This window comes from Balaenoptera musculus, chromosome 2, assembly GCF_009873245.2.
Source record: "Balaenoptera musculus isolate JJ_BM4_2016_0621 chromosome 2, mBalMus1.pri.v3, whole genome shotgun sequence".
Classification (NCBI taxonomy): Eukaryota; Metazoa; Chordata; class Mammalia; order Artiodactyla; family Balaenopteridae; genus Balaenoptera; species Balaenoptera musculus.
The window spans coordinates 21,143,693-21,156,829 of NC_045786.1; the positions used below are offsets into that span (position 1 = coordinate 21,143,693).

The following is a 13,137-nucleotide window of genomic DNA, read 5'->3' on the forward strand; positions in this document are numbered from 1 at the left end:
AGCACCTCTTCTTGCCTCTGCATTCCATCCAACAAGATGGTACCACTTCCTGTTCCCTGCACACAGTCCCTGCACACCTGCCCTGGGTGACGATGTTCTCTCTGTGTGGAGCGCACAGCCCCCTCCACTCCACATGCTCAAACCTGACCCTCTGTCCAAGTCCTGCTCAGGAGGTTGACTCACGATGCTGTCCTCGCTTCCTCCAGTCAGCGGTATCCCATCTTGCTGCTGAAATCCCTTGGCGCCTTTTGTTTATTTATATGACTTTGAACCCCTCTTATGGCATTAAACACTGTTCACCTAGCACTGTGATTATCTGTACCTGCTACACTAGACTACACTACTTAAGAGAAGAGATGATGATCAGTTTGTTTTCCACCACAGAGCCTATAACCATTTTTGGCACACAGCTAGCGTTCGATGCACCTTTGTTGAATTAATGAATAAATGACGGATGCTGTAGATATCAAACTGCACCAGACCTGGGTCCCAGGAATTTGAGAAAACTATTCTTTCTTAGGGATTGTAAAGAAGATAGGAAATGTTCATCAGTTCTAGGTTACTTAGTAAAAGGTTGGCCTGGACATACCAACATTTTTTTTTTTTCCTATTTCCTCCAGCCCCAGGCCCTGGCAACCACTTTTCCACTCTCTGCTTCTATGAGTTTGACTTTTTTTTAGATACTGCACATAAGTGATACCATGCGGTATTTGTCTTTCTCTGTCTGACTTATTTCAGTTAGCACAATGCCCTCAAGCTCTCTCCATGGTGTCACAAATGGCAGAATTCCTTCTTTCCCATGGTCGAATAATATTCCAGTGTATGTATACACCACAACTTCTTTATCCATTCATCCACTGACAGACACTTAGGTTGTTTCCATGTATTGACTATTGTGAATACTGCTTCAATGAACATGGGAGTGCAGATATCTCTTTGAGATCCTGTTTTCACTTCCTTTTGATAAATACTCAGAAGTGGTAACACTGGATTATATGGTAGTTCTATTTTTAATTTTTTGAGGAACCTCCATACTGTTTTCCACAGTAGCTGCACCAATTTACATTCCCACCAACAGGGCATGAGGATTCCCTTTCTCCACATCTTCATCAACACTTGTTATCTCTTGTCTTTCTGATGAGAGCCATTCTAAGAGATATGAGGTGATAGCTTACTGTGGTCTTGGTTTACATTTCCCCAGTGATTTGTGATGTTGAGCGTCTTTTCATGTACCTGTTGGCCATCTGTATGTCTTCTTTGGAAAAATGTCTATTCAGGTCCTCTGTCCATTTAAAAAATCAGATTGTTGGATTTTTTGCTATTGAGTTGTGTGAGTTCTTTACATATTTTTGGATATTAGGCCCTTATTAGACATATAATTTGCAAATATTTTCTCCCATTCCATAGGCTGCCTTTTCGTTTTGTTGATGGTTTCCTTTGCTGTGCAGAAGCTCTTTAGTTTGATGTAGCCCCACTTGTTTACTTTTGCTTTTGTTGCCTTTGCTTTTGGTGTCACCAACATTCTCATCTTCTAATTTCTAGAGTTCTTTCAGAAGATAGCACCTTAATTGAGGACAATGAGAAATACGAGATTCTGTCACCTACGAAAGCCCCCCACAGGGGAGTGAACACCTAACTGAAAACCCACAGAGCACAAGTGGTGAGCTGAGCTGGCAGAGATTGCTTTGATTCTCTTTGTCTCCACGTTTTCCCCTTGCTGCTACCTGACCAGTGATAACCATGACTGAGAAATCTGGTCAATCAGAGAGTTCAGTCTTGCCCTCCCACTGCATGGAATCTGTTGAGTTCAAATTTCAGATAACAAAGACCAATAACTGAGGACCAAAACTCCATGAGTGAAACTGCCACGTCATGACTTTTCTCTCTGAGAGTCACACCAACCAAGTAGCTCTAACTTCTTGGTAGAGAAGCTCAAATAATAATCTGATGGTGTACAGTGATTTCTAGGCCTTGGGTATTCCACTGCTTCCGATGAATACTTGTTTCCTAACCCCCTCTGAGGAGGCACAGAAAAAAGATCAAGTTATTGGATTAAAATAGAAGAAAAAAGGTTAAGTGTTTCTTCTATAACTTTAATCTTTGGCCCCTGCCTCCATTGGTTTCTGCTAAAATCCAGTAAAAAATCGCATCTTATTTACATATTTAATTATTGTAAGCTTCATTTACCAATCCTTAATGTGTTTCAGAGAGCATCCTGACTTCTGGGTGTTGAGCTTTAAAAACTGCTCATGAATCTCCACTGTAGTCTGTAAGATGCTCCTATTAAGGCCTGTTAAATAGCTTTATTTTCTATATTGTTTAGTTTATGTTGAGAAACAGTAGACTATGTTTAAGGAATTAAAATGCTCTCTCTTTTTCAAAAACAGCCACTAATATTACAGGATAACAGTAAAACCTCTGTTAATATACACCTTGTTTACACCTTTACTCTGCTATCCAAAATAAAGTTTTCCTCTGTATAGTCATCCTCTATATTAAAACCCCAGCTTATCATAACTAATTTAGTGCCTCCATTCCATTTGAACAATTGGGATTTTACCATGATGTAATTAAAACACATCTCCCTAAACTAAAAACTTTGCACCATTGAAAAAGGTCTTGAAAGGCATGCTTGCAATGGAGAAAAACAATTGTCCTTTGCTACAGCAAAATAAAGCACAGAGTCATATGTAAGATTAAAAATGATCCTCTTCACAGCTCAAGAAATGGACCCACACATCCCTTTGCCAGAACACTTCAAGATTAAGAGGACAGCATGAGCGGAACATGTAGCCAGCTTAAATATTTGTTTTAATCCCGACAAGATCATCGGTTTTAATATTTATAATATAATTACAATGCTTTACACATTGCTCATATAATCTAATTTTTTCCTGGTGACATATTATTACCAGGCTTTAATTTCAGCAATGGCAAGAATTCATAGACACACTTAGGTTACCATTCGTAATGAAAGACAAACCAGGTGTCTGTTCAAGTACCTTGTACATATATCTCATCTCAACCTCGATGCATTTTTAACAACCAATACACAATCCACTGCTGTATGATTTGTACATATTCACAGAATAGTATCAACCAGTGGCCAGCTATGTAAAGCAACTAAAGTTGAAATACCCCATCTCTGTGCAATATTTATAAATGGCCTTTCAGAAAATTTCAAGACAGTCAAAGCCAAGGAAAACCAAAGCATAAACTTGCTATAAAACACCGTCTTCCTTTCCAGCCACATATCACAAGTTAGCAGTTGCCTGAATTGCAATTTTCCATTTTTCCTAGATGTCACCGCATAAGCACACTTTTATGACTAAAAGGATAAAAACCCCAACGTGTCATGTTCCACTAATCATTAGCCAACAAACAAACCGAGTTAATGACAGGTGCCTTGTTCTAAATGCACCAAGGTTTTCCAGGGTTCATTTGCACTTTCCCAGTGACAGGCTGAAGAAATTAGGAAAAAAAAAAAAAAAAAAAGGCTGAAAGTTGAACAACTGATTGAATTCTACAAGACTGTAAAACAAACAAACGTTAGCAGAAGAAATAGTCTGGATGGCAAGAGAAGTTTTCATCATCAAATAATCACATTCATGGTAATGTGAAGAAAGGAAAGAACTGTCAATGGATAGTGTCCCAAACTGCCCCCAGAGAAAGTCAAAAGAATACCTGAAGCTACATTAGAAGAATAATTGAGAAATAACTGACATATTCATGCCCTTACCACCACATATTTCAATGAATGCACACTGCAGTTAGAATGGGATTGGTGTCGTGTTTATTCTCAACACAATGCAATATCAGAGTAACAAAAATTCATGGAAAAAAACAATAAGTAGGCTCATTACTAAAATACCTCCCACAAAACTCACGAAGAGAGCAGACTCCCTCCAGTAATAAACCAGCCACAACAGAAGATCATGCGAGGTGAATGTGGGAATTGCCACTTGGTATTCACAACAGAACAGTACTTAATAGAATTCAGGGTGCACACCAGATTTCGCAGACATCTCAGTAATTTTTATCTGCATGATTACAGCTCCGTGTGGGTGTCATCTGACAACACGCGGGTGGCCCACTCCTTAGCCATTCTAGAAAAGTTTAAAAGTCATCCTTCATTCCATTATTTGGGGATTAACTTCTGCACCACAAACATGGGCAGATACACAACTCTCTCTCTTCCAGAAAATGACAAGGTGCCTCGGTCTTCGCACTGGACTCTCTCCAGAGTGAAAGCACCACGACAAACAAACTCAGCTGGGACACGTACACCAGAACACAGGCACACTTTTAACCCTGTAAACTAGCACGCGGTTGAAATGCTTCTTTGGGATGTTATCCAAAGAATTAAGACATACAGTAATTTAAATATTTGGATCACAGTAAACAGTTTTTTAGCCACGTTAATCATGATCCTATAAGCAAAGATTTTCTTTACATTAAAAAAAAAAAAAAAAAAAGCAACCAAATGTGCTTATCTCCTGGAACAGATGGTGACAATATGTACCCTCCCCCGATTCCCTAGTGCTGTTCATCATCACATTCTGTAAGCTCTTCTTTTTCTGGTTCTTGAGATTCTCTTGACTTCTGTTTCCAACACTTCCCAGGCAAAACCCTATGCCCTATTAATTCATTCACAGACAGTTACCAAGCACCTTCAAGGACTCAGGCGTGATACTAGGTGCTGTACGTGATGCCCAGGAAAATATCTCTTACAACATTTCCGCTCCCTTTCTTTCTTTTTTTCCTTTCTTCTAATAAATAGTGGTAATCATTTCTGATGGCTAGCTGTCTATAATTGGCATCCTGCAATCATCTCTTATTTCATATAGTGACATAAGATATCCAAAATATGTTAAAGACATCGATCAATTTATATATTGATTTCTTTCCCTGGTGAGGCAGTAACGAGGTATTTAAATGATGATATGAATTACAAATGCATTTATATATCATCAAAACTATGACGTAAGTTCTCTAGAGGAAGCTCAAAATTTTCACAAATCTATAAATCCTTGAACGCAATACTACTAATGAATATACTGAAGAAAAAACAATTCAATGCACCTTTAGATTACCAATAACCATGAATATAATAAAGGAAGTGGCATGTTTATGAGTTCTCCAGAGAAAATAGCTCCAATATACTTACGGGTACATGTGATATAACTTCCGAGGGATGAGAATGATTTCTAAGTCATATATGGACATCACCCTCATTACCTCTTGGTTACATCACTTATATGCGACTCATACACCGTTTTTGGCATTTACACGGTGAAGCATAAGGTCTTAAAATCTAACATGAGGAAGAGAAAATGAAGAAGACCTCTCCAAGGCGACACAGGTCTTCTGTCAGGGGGTGCAGCAGAACTCAGGTACAGAATAAGCCAAGTGTGCTGCTTACCTTGGTAGACTTCCAGCTAATTCTGTGGTTGTCTCTCTGGAAGAAAAAGAAGATAAGCATGATTAGCTTATTTTAGTAAATTATAAAAATGTGTTTAATAAAACCACAATCCAATGCGCCAGGGCATTCTGGAATCATATGGGTGCAGAGGATACTGTATATGCAGCTGTTAAGAAATTTAAACTCGATTCATCACATTTCTGATTAATTCCCATAAATGTTTCAATGGTTACTTCCCAAGGAAATTTTATACACATGCAAAATATCTGCCTCTGCTTTCTGGTGGTAGAGCTCAAGTGAGTTTAAAACATTCAAATTTTAAAATGTACGACATACAGAAGGAAAATAGGAGGGAAAAGAGTCCCAAACTGCATTTGGATGTTTTCCACTGAAACAAAGCACATTGTACTCTCTTTCCAAGAATCATTTAGGAACGAATTCATTGGAGAGTGTGTCTTCGTATTGATCTCTGCCACCTGAGGTTTATGAAGGAACACGTACAACACAAAATCCAATTATTTTAGTAGCAAATTGCTGTTTTTCATTTCTTTGTTGTAATGTCAGACCAGTTGGGATGGTTGAAGGCAGATGCTATGACAATTCAAACGGCACAAATGATATGTCACTGAGGGACACCCTGCAGCACATGAGTAAGAGCGACCAGAGATACATTTCAGAGCTTACTTTTTCCTAATTGCAGTATCTTATCTTTCGATTACAGATGTGTTCTTGGAAGGAATGGGAAGCAAGGAGGAGGAGGAGGAGATGGAACCTTACTGCTGAGATATTCTAAAAGTGGAGGAGGGCTTAACTTGAGACTGAGGGACGCAAGGTGTAATTCTTAGGAACAGTGGTGCATAATATTCTTCATGTCACGTAATCGCTTTAAGAATCTCATAAGAAGAGGTGATATATATATATATATATATACACAAAGGAATACTACTCAGCCGTAAAAAAGAATGAAATAATGCCATTTGCAGCAACATGGATGGACCTAGAGATTGTCATACTGAGTAAGTCAGACCAAGACAAATATCATAGGATATCACTTATATGTGGAATCTAAAATATGACACAAATGAACTTATTTACAAAACAGAAACAGACTCACAGACATAGAAAACAAACTTATGATTACCAAAGGGGAAAAGGGTGGGGAGAGATAAATTAGGAGTTTGGGATTAGCAGATACACACTACTGTATATAAAATAGATATACAACAAGGTCCCATGTATAGCACAGGGAGCTATACTCAAAATCTTGTAATAAACTATAATAGAAAAGAAAAAAAAGAATCTCATTAAAGATACAAACATCTTACATAGAAAAAAATGATACACACATACACAAAATGTGGTGTACAATTATAATTGTCGTGGACCTCCGAAAGCTCATATGTCAACGCTGGGTTAAGAATCTCACCTTGAAACTCACATTGTCTTTACATACGCATCTTGTCGATCCAAATAGAGGACTTCCTCCCGGTTTCTAGAACTCCCCCCCTCACCTATTGTCTGTGACAGCACCTGGGCACTTTAGGGACATGCTGGTTCCCCTGGAGCCATGCTGCCTTAAAAATATAAGTGATTATAATTTCAGCTCCCATAGAAATGTTCTTTCCTAAATAACCACATAATATTAAACCATCAGCCTTCATTGCTATTGGCTTTCGAGAGAATGTTTCCATTCCTTCAACAAAACCGTAGTCGAAAGCACTGTCCACTACACAGCTGAAGGCCTCACATGTATTCATCTCTTCTAAGAATTTAGTACCTGCCTAAGAAATTTCTCTTTCAAAACAGAATCTGGAATTGTGGGTACCCCCCAGCTAAGAAGCACCCCTCCCTCTAGTCTTCCTTTATAATATGGATCACAACAGAAATACCTTTTGAATTCTATTTTATTATTTATCACTTCGTCACTTGAGACCAACACACATGAGGACACAATCAGTATTTGTTCAGTTTGTAAGGAATGAATTAATGAACTTCTCTGACCTTCTTGTTGACCTTGAGGGCTAGATCTATGTTTAGAGCTTGATCACAGTAATAGCAGCATCCCAGAGTTAAAGTACAGTGACCTTGCCTTCTTTCTAATCTTCTAACTCTTTATTTTTGGCCCCAGACTGTACATATTTAAATATTATGGGTCCCCCTGGTATGTTTTAAAACTACGTTGGACTTATATTATAATAAATCCAATTAAACCACAGTAGGGCAGAACTTCTCAATCTGGGCACTATCATGACATCTGAGGCCAAACAATCCTTTCTAGTGAGGAGCTGTCCTGTGCTTTGCAGATGTTCACCAGCATCCCTGGCCTCTACCCACTAGACGCCAGTGGTATCCCCCCTCCCAGACTGTGACAATCAAAATGTCTCCAGACATTGCCAAATGTCCTCTGGGGGCTAAACTGCCCTCGGTGGGGAACCACTGCAACAGAACAACAGAGGCCAAGGGTCTGCAACTGACCTCCGTTTCAAAACCTTCCTGGATTAACCAACAGTCTGCATTCTCTTGGAAAAACACAGTGGCTGAGTCCCCTCAAGAGCGCCTGTTTCACTTTGCTCCCACCACCTAAGCTTGCACACTCACCAGGAGTATGTTGTGTTTGCTCCCCCACCCGTTTACGTTAGGACTCCTTCTACTCTTTAATTAAACATGATGTAAAACCAATGAAATAGGAGTACGGAAAAGTTCTTGTTTCTATGAAAACTAAGTTGGGTTCTTTGGAAAAACTAAAAATGACAAGTAGCTTATCAATGAAACAATGCCGCCTGCCATATCAGTAAACAAAGGATGTTGCAGCCTTCAAGCCATCACGTCACAGCCGCCCTCACGGAACTCAGGATAGAAACAGAATGTCCACCATCTAGCGGTCAGCCGGCTGCAGCCACCCCCGCTGACGTACCCAGAGGAGACTCAGGATGAGAAAGCACAGGATACTGGCCCCCGATAGCTGAGGTGCCTATCAAAGGAATTCGGTGAGTCCAGACTCTTGCATCTTCCCACACATAAAAAAGCGCTAAATTTCTTAACTTGAGATATCTGGTTTTCTTTAATTAACAGGAATCTTTTGATGTTCCAACACCTGGTCTTTGTTGTAAAAACTCCTATATGTCCTGGCTCCTCCTTTACCTCTTTGGAGCAGTCCCTCAGAGCTATTTGAGAGGTTGTGTCCCGGGCTTAAGTCCTCAGTTTTGTCCACCAAATAAAACATAATTCTCAACTTTTAGGTTGTGCATTTTTTTTCAGTTGACAAGCTTAAGAAAAACTGATGGTAGATTAGGTCTAGGGACAAGACAACTATAAATATTGGGGAGAAAAAAGACGTGGTTGTTACAAGTTTCTCCAAGTTCTTGTTCCTCTTAAAAAGTAAACTAGAGGGACTTCCCTGGTGGCACAGTGATTAAGAATCCACCTGCCAATGCAGGGGACACAGGTTCGAGCCCTGGTCCGGGAAGATCCCACATGCCACGGAGCAACTAAGCCCACGTGCCACAACTACTGAGCCTGTGCTCTAGAGCCCGTGAGCCACAACTGCTGAGCCTGCATGCCACAACTACTGAAGCCCGCGTGCCGAGAGCCCGTGCTCTGCAACAAGAGAAACCACCGCAATGAGAAGCCCGCGTACCGCAACGAAGAGTAGCTCCTGCTCACTGCAACTAGAGAAAGCCTGCGCACAGCAACAAAGACCCAATGCAGCCAAAAATAAAGAAATAAGTTTACTAAAAAAAAAAGTAAACTAGAAATTCCTAGATGGTGAATTATAGGTGTGATTTATACACAAAAGACAATGCAGAATTCCTCTCATCCATAGACTCAAGGCATCGGCCTTGCCTTTACAGTAAAAGACAAATGCTAGAAAAAAAGTTATGCTTTCCACATATTTAGCACCAGCAGGGGAAAATTTATGTTTTATACAACCACATTCTCAAAAATTTACATTATAATGACAGACATTATTTCATAGGAAAAGTAATTTTTGTTGAACATGAATGAATGAGTGAATACAGTTTAAATTACAAGATGTTACCAAAAAAACCTGATGATTCCATCAGAACACGTAGCTCCACGATTTTAAAAAAAATACAAAGAAAGAACCACTGTATTTGGCAGTAGCAATGCGGCAAGGATTCACCAACCAATTGCCATTTTTGAGATCATCAGAACACAGAGCTTTTAAAATAACAACTTGTTCGTTTTTACCGTTTTATTATTGCTAACAAATCATCTGAATTATTCACATTTTCATGAATTCATACCTTTTGTAAAGAAACCCTTGAGGAAAATAAACGTAGCATAATATGCTATGCTTCATCTAGATAATGTTCCTTCATAACCCAATTGAGAGAACTTAAAGATACTGTACGAAAAAATTTTAGGGCAGTAAAACTACTCTTATGATACCATACTGGTAGACACATGTTATTAAACATTTATCCAAGCCCAAAGAACGTACAGCACCAACAGTGAACCCTAATGTAAACTATGGACTCTGGGTGATGAGGACATGTCAGTGTAGGTCCGCAGTCATAACAAATGCACCATCTGGTGGGCGTGTTGATAATGTAGGGGGCCATGCGTGGGGTGGGGGGCAGGGGGCATATGGGAAATCGCTCTACCTTCCCCTCAATTTTGCTATAAACCTAAAACTGCTCTAAAAAATAAAGTCCACTGAAAAAAAGATGCCATAAAGACCATGCTTTTTCCAATGAACTTATATAGATTGCAATGTCCATTAATAACATTACTTTGTAAGCATAAATCATCTACATCACTAATATTTATTTATCCAACATATTCACTGAACACTTACAACACATTCAACATGAACTGTGCCGGGTTCTTTCAGAGGCACCAAGAAAAATTAAATCCTGATCCTTCTTTCCAAGTGTTTACACCCCGATAAAGGATATTGTGTAAAGCATAAAGTGGTGAATACTTCTGAATTTTCCACTTGTGAAAGCTCCTCTAAGTCAAAGGTCACGTCTTACTCAAGATTTTGAATACTCAGTGCCTGGCACATACCAGACACTCAATAAATACGAGTGCAAGAGAACCATAAAACATTGTCTCATGGAAGCAACCTAAGTGTCCATTGCCAGATGAATGGATAAAGAAGATGTGGCACAAAGATATATACAATGGAATATTACTCAGCCATAAAAAGAAACGAAATTGAGTTATTTGTAGTGAGGTGGATGGACCTAGCGTCTGTCATACAGAGTGAAGTAAGTCAGAAAGAGAAAAACAAATACCGTACGCTAACACATATATATGGAATCTAAAAAAAAAAAAAATGGTTCTGAAGAACCTAGGGGCAGGACAGGAATAAAGACACAGACATAGAGAATGGACTTGAGGACACAGGGAGGGGGAAGGGTAAGCTGGGACGAAGTGAGAGAGTAGCATTGACATATATACACTACCAAATGTAAAACAGATAGCTAGTGGGAAGCAGCCGCATAGCACAGGGAGATCAGCTTGGTGCTTTGTGACCACCTAGAGGGGTGGGATAGGGAGGAGATATGGGGATATATGTATATGTATAGCTGATTCACTTTGCTATAAAGCAGAAACTAACACACCATTGTAAAGCAATTATACTCCAATAAAGATGTTTACAAATAAATAAATAAATAAATAGAAAGTTAAAAAAAAATTGTCTACTGGCAGGTAATTCCAGTCTCTTAATTTTCTAAAATGCCTGTTTTGTTATAGCAATATTTGGAGTTCAATTGCACTAGTTTTCTTTCCTTAGTTGTCATTACCAAGATAATCTGATTTCAAGAAGAGAGCAGAATGCTAAAAACTGAATGAAAACAATGATGAAAAAGATGACAAAGCAAAGTCATATGTTTCCAGAAACAGAATTGACCTAGGGGCTAAGAAATAGACCAAAATGACGGAGGGTGTGTGTTTCTGATAGGTTGCATATCCTTGGGCAATTCCTTCTGTCTCCTGGGGTCTCTCTAAGTCCCAGAATGGAATAATAATGCCTCCCTTTGATCTACAGTTGCTGGATCAATCATCAATGTGAACAAACAGGAAAGCTTTCTGCAAATTTGAAGTTGGGCTATAAATTCCATTTTATCAAAGGAAAAAACAAAAACAAAAACCAGAAGAGACAAGTACTTTTCAAAAGCAGACAAGTGTCCCGTGTGTATTACACAGTTTTTGTAGATTATTTAGCATTCCTTAAAAACAACTTTAATTTTAAATGTGTAGAACATTTGCCAGGGCGCACAGAATGATGCCAACTTTTCTTAGCTGTCTGAAACAGTGCTCTTCCTCATCCTCTTCTATCCCATCCCGCTCCTGAACTATGCAAACAGTTCTTTTTTTAGGATGTGTTGAAGCAAGAGCTATCTATTTCTGTGCAGCTTGCCAGTTCCCAAAATTAGCTGACAACTATAAAACAGAGGACATGAGAACCCCCCTGTTAATTGTGTGTCAGCATGATAAATATTTTTAAGACCTGGAATGTCTCTCTCCAATGGTACCTCCAATTCTTCTAAAAGTACAAAGACTTTTTAAAAAAATGTTAAAATACCTTTTTTTTAATTGCCTGTCCTACAAATAAATGATTTAATGTTCTGATCGTAGGAGGAGTGAGGTTTTCTTTACTTCAATTAAGGGTGAAAGTAACACAATCAAGCAGATTTTGTTCTTTTTCTTCTCTTTTCATTTTTTCTTTTTCTTTTTTTTTTTTTTTTTTTGGTCACCCGGTGCTTGGGGCAAATTGTGGGTCTTTAAAGTTGCATCTATTTCCAAATAATACATAGATAAAAAGATTAGCTTCAAGGCATCATTACATATTCATATATCATTTTAGAACAGTTAACTTTTTTTCCTATATGGTAAACCTTAGGTCTGGGAAATTTAAAACACCTTAGAGATTAACGTTACTTCTCTGGTAAAGAAAGCCCAAAGACACTGCTCCTTCCCCTTGCCCCAGCTTCTTTCTTTTCTTTCCAATCATTTCTCTGAATTTCTCTTCTCTTTTGTTTGGTCCTTTGTTTCTTCTCTTCCACTTTTATCCTTCCTCAATTTTCACTCCCATGATTAAAATATCTGTGTGTGTGTGTGTGTGTGTGTGTGTGTGTGTAAACCCAAGCAATTACTCTCACATGGTGAAAGCTACACACACACACACACACACACACACACACAGCCCATAGCTCACATTAATTGGGCACTTATTTAATACCAGCCCTTTTTCTAGGCCATTTACATGCATTCACTCACTTAACCCTTCTAAAAGCCTCATAAAGTCATTACTATGATTCAACTACAACAGAGATGAGGAAAATGAGACAGAAAAATGTTAAACAGCTTCCCAAGGCCACACAGCTAGTGAAAGACAGAGCCAGGATTTGAACCCAGGCATTCTGGCCCCAAAGCCCATGCCTGTGGTCACTATGCTACACTGCTGCTCAGTATCTACCAGATCTGATGTATCGATATTTTACATCCATTCATTGGTTCTGGATTCTGCACTAGAACAGAGAACAGCCACAAAAAATGGCCCCACTGTTGGAAACTTTACAATCTGGAAGGGGGAAACAGACAAAAAACAAATTAGCAAATGAATATTTATCACTATCTTACATAGCATATGTCATGAAGAAGAATGAGTCAAGGTAGGAGATGGTACCTAACAGTAGGAGTTGTAGGGGGGCTATTATTTCTATAGTGGGGGCTATTTC

At 38.9% G+C, this 13,137-nt stretch overlaps 1 protein-coding gene across 1 annotated transcript in view; it reads right to left on the reverse strand.

The window, feature by feature from the left end:
- CELF2 (CUGBP Elav-like family member 2) overlaps positions 1–13,137 on the reverse strand; it is a 525,035-nt gene that overhangs the window by 389,894 nt on the left and 122,004 nt on the right. Inside the window, exon 2 of the mRNA XM_036842569.1 lies at positions 5,423–5,458. Within this exon, the coding sequence (XP_036698464.1) occupies positions 5,423–5,458 (36 nt within the window). The remainder of the gene's footprint in view (positions 1–5,422; positions 5,459–13,137) is intronic.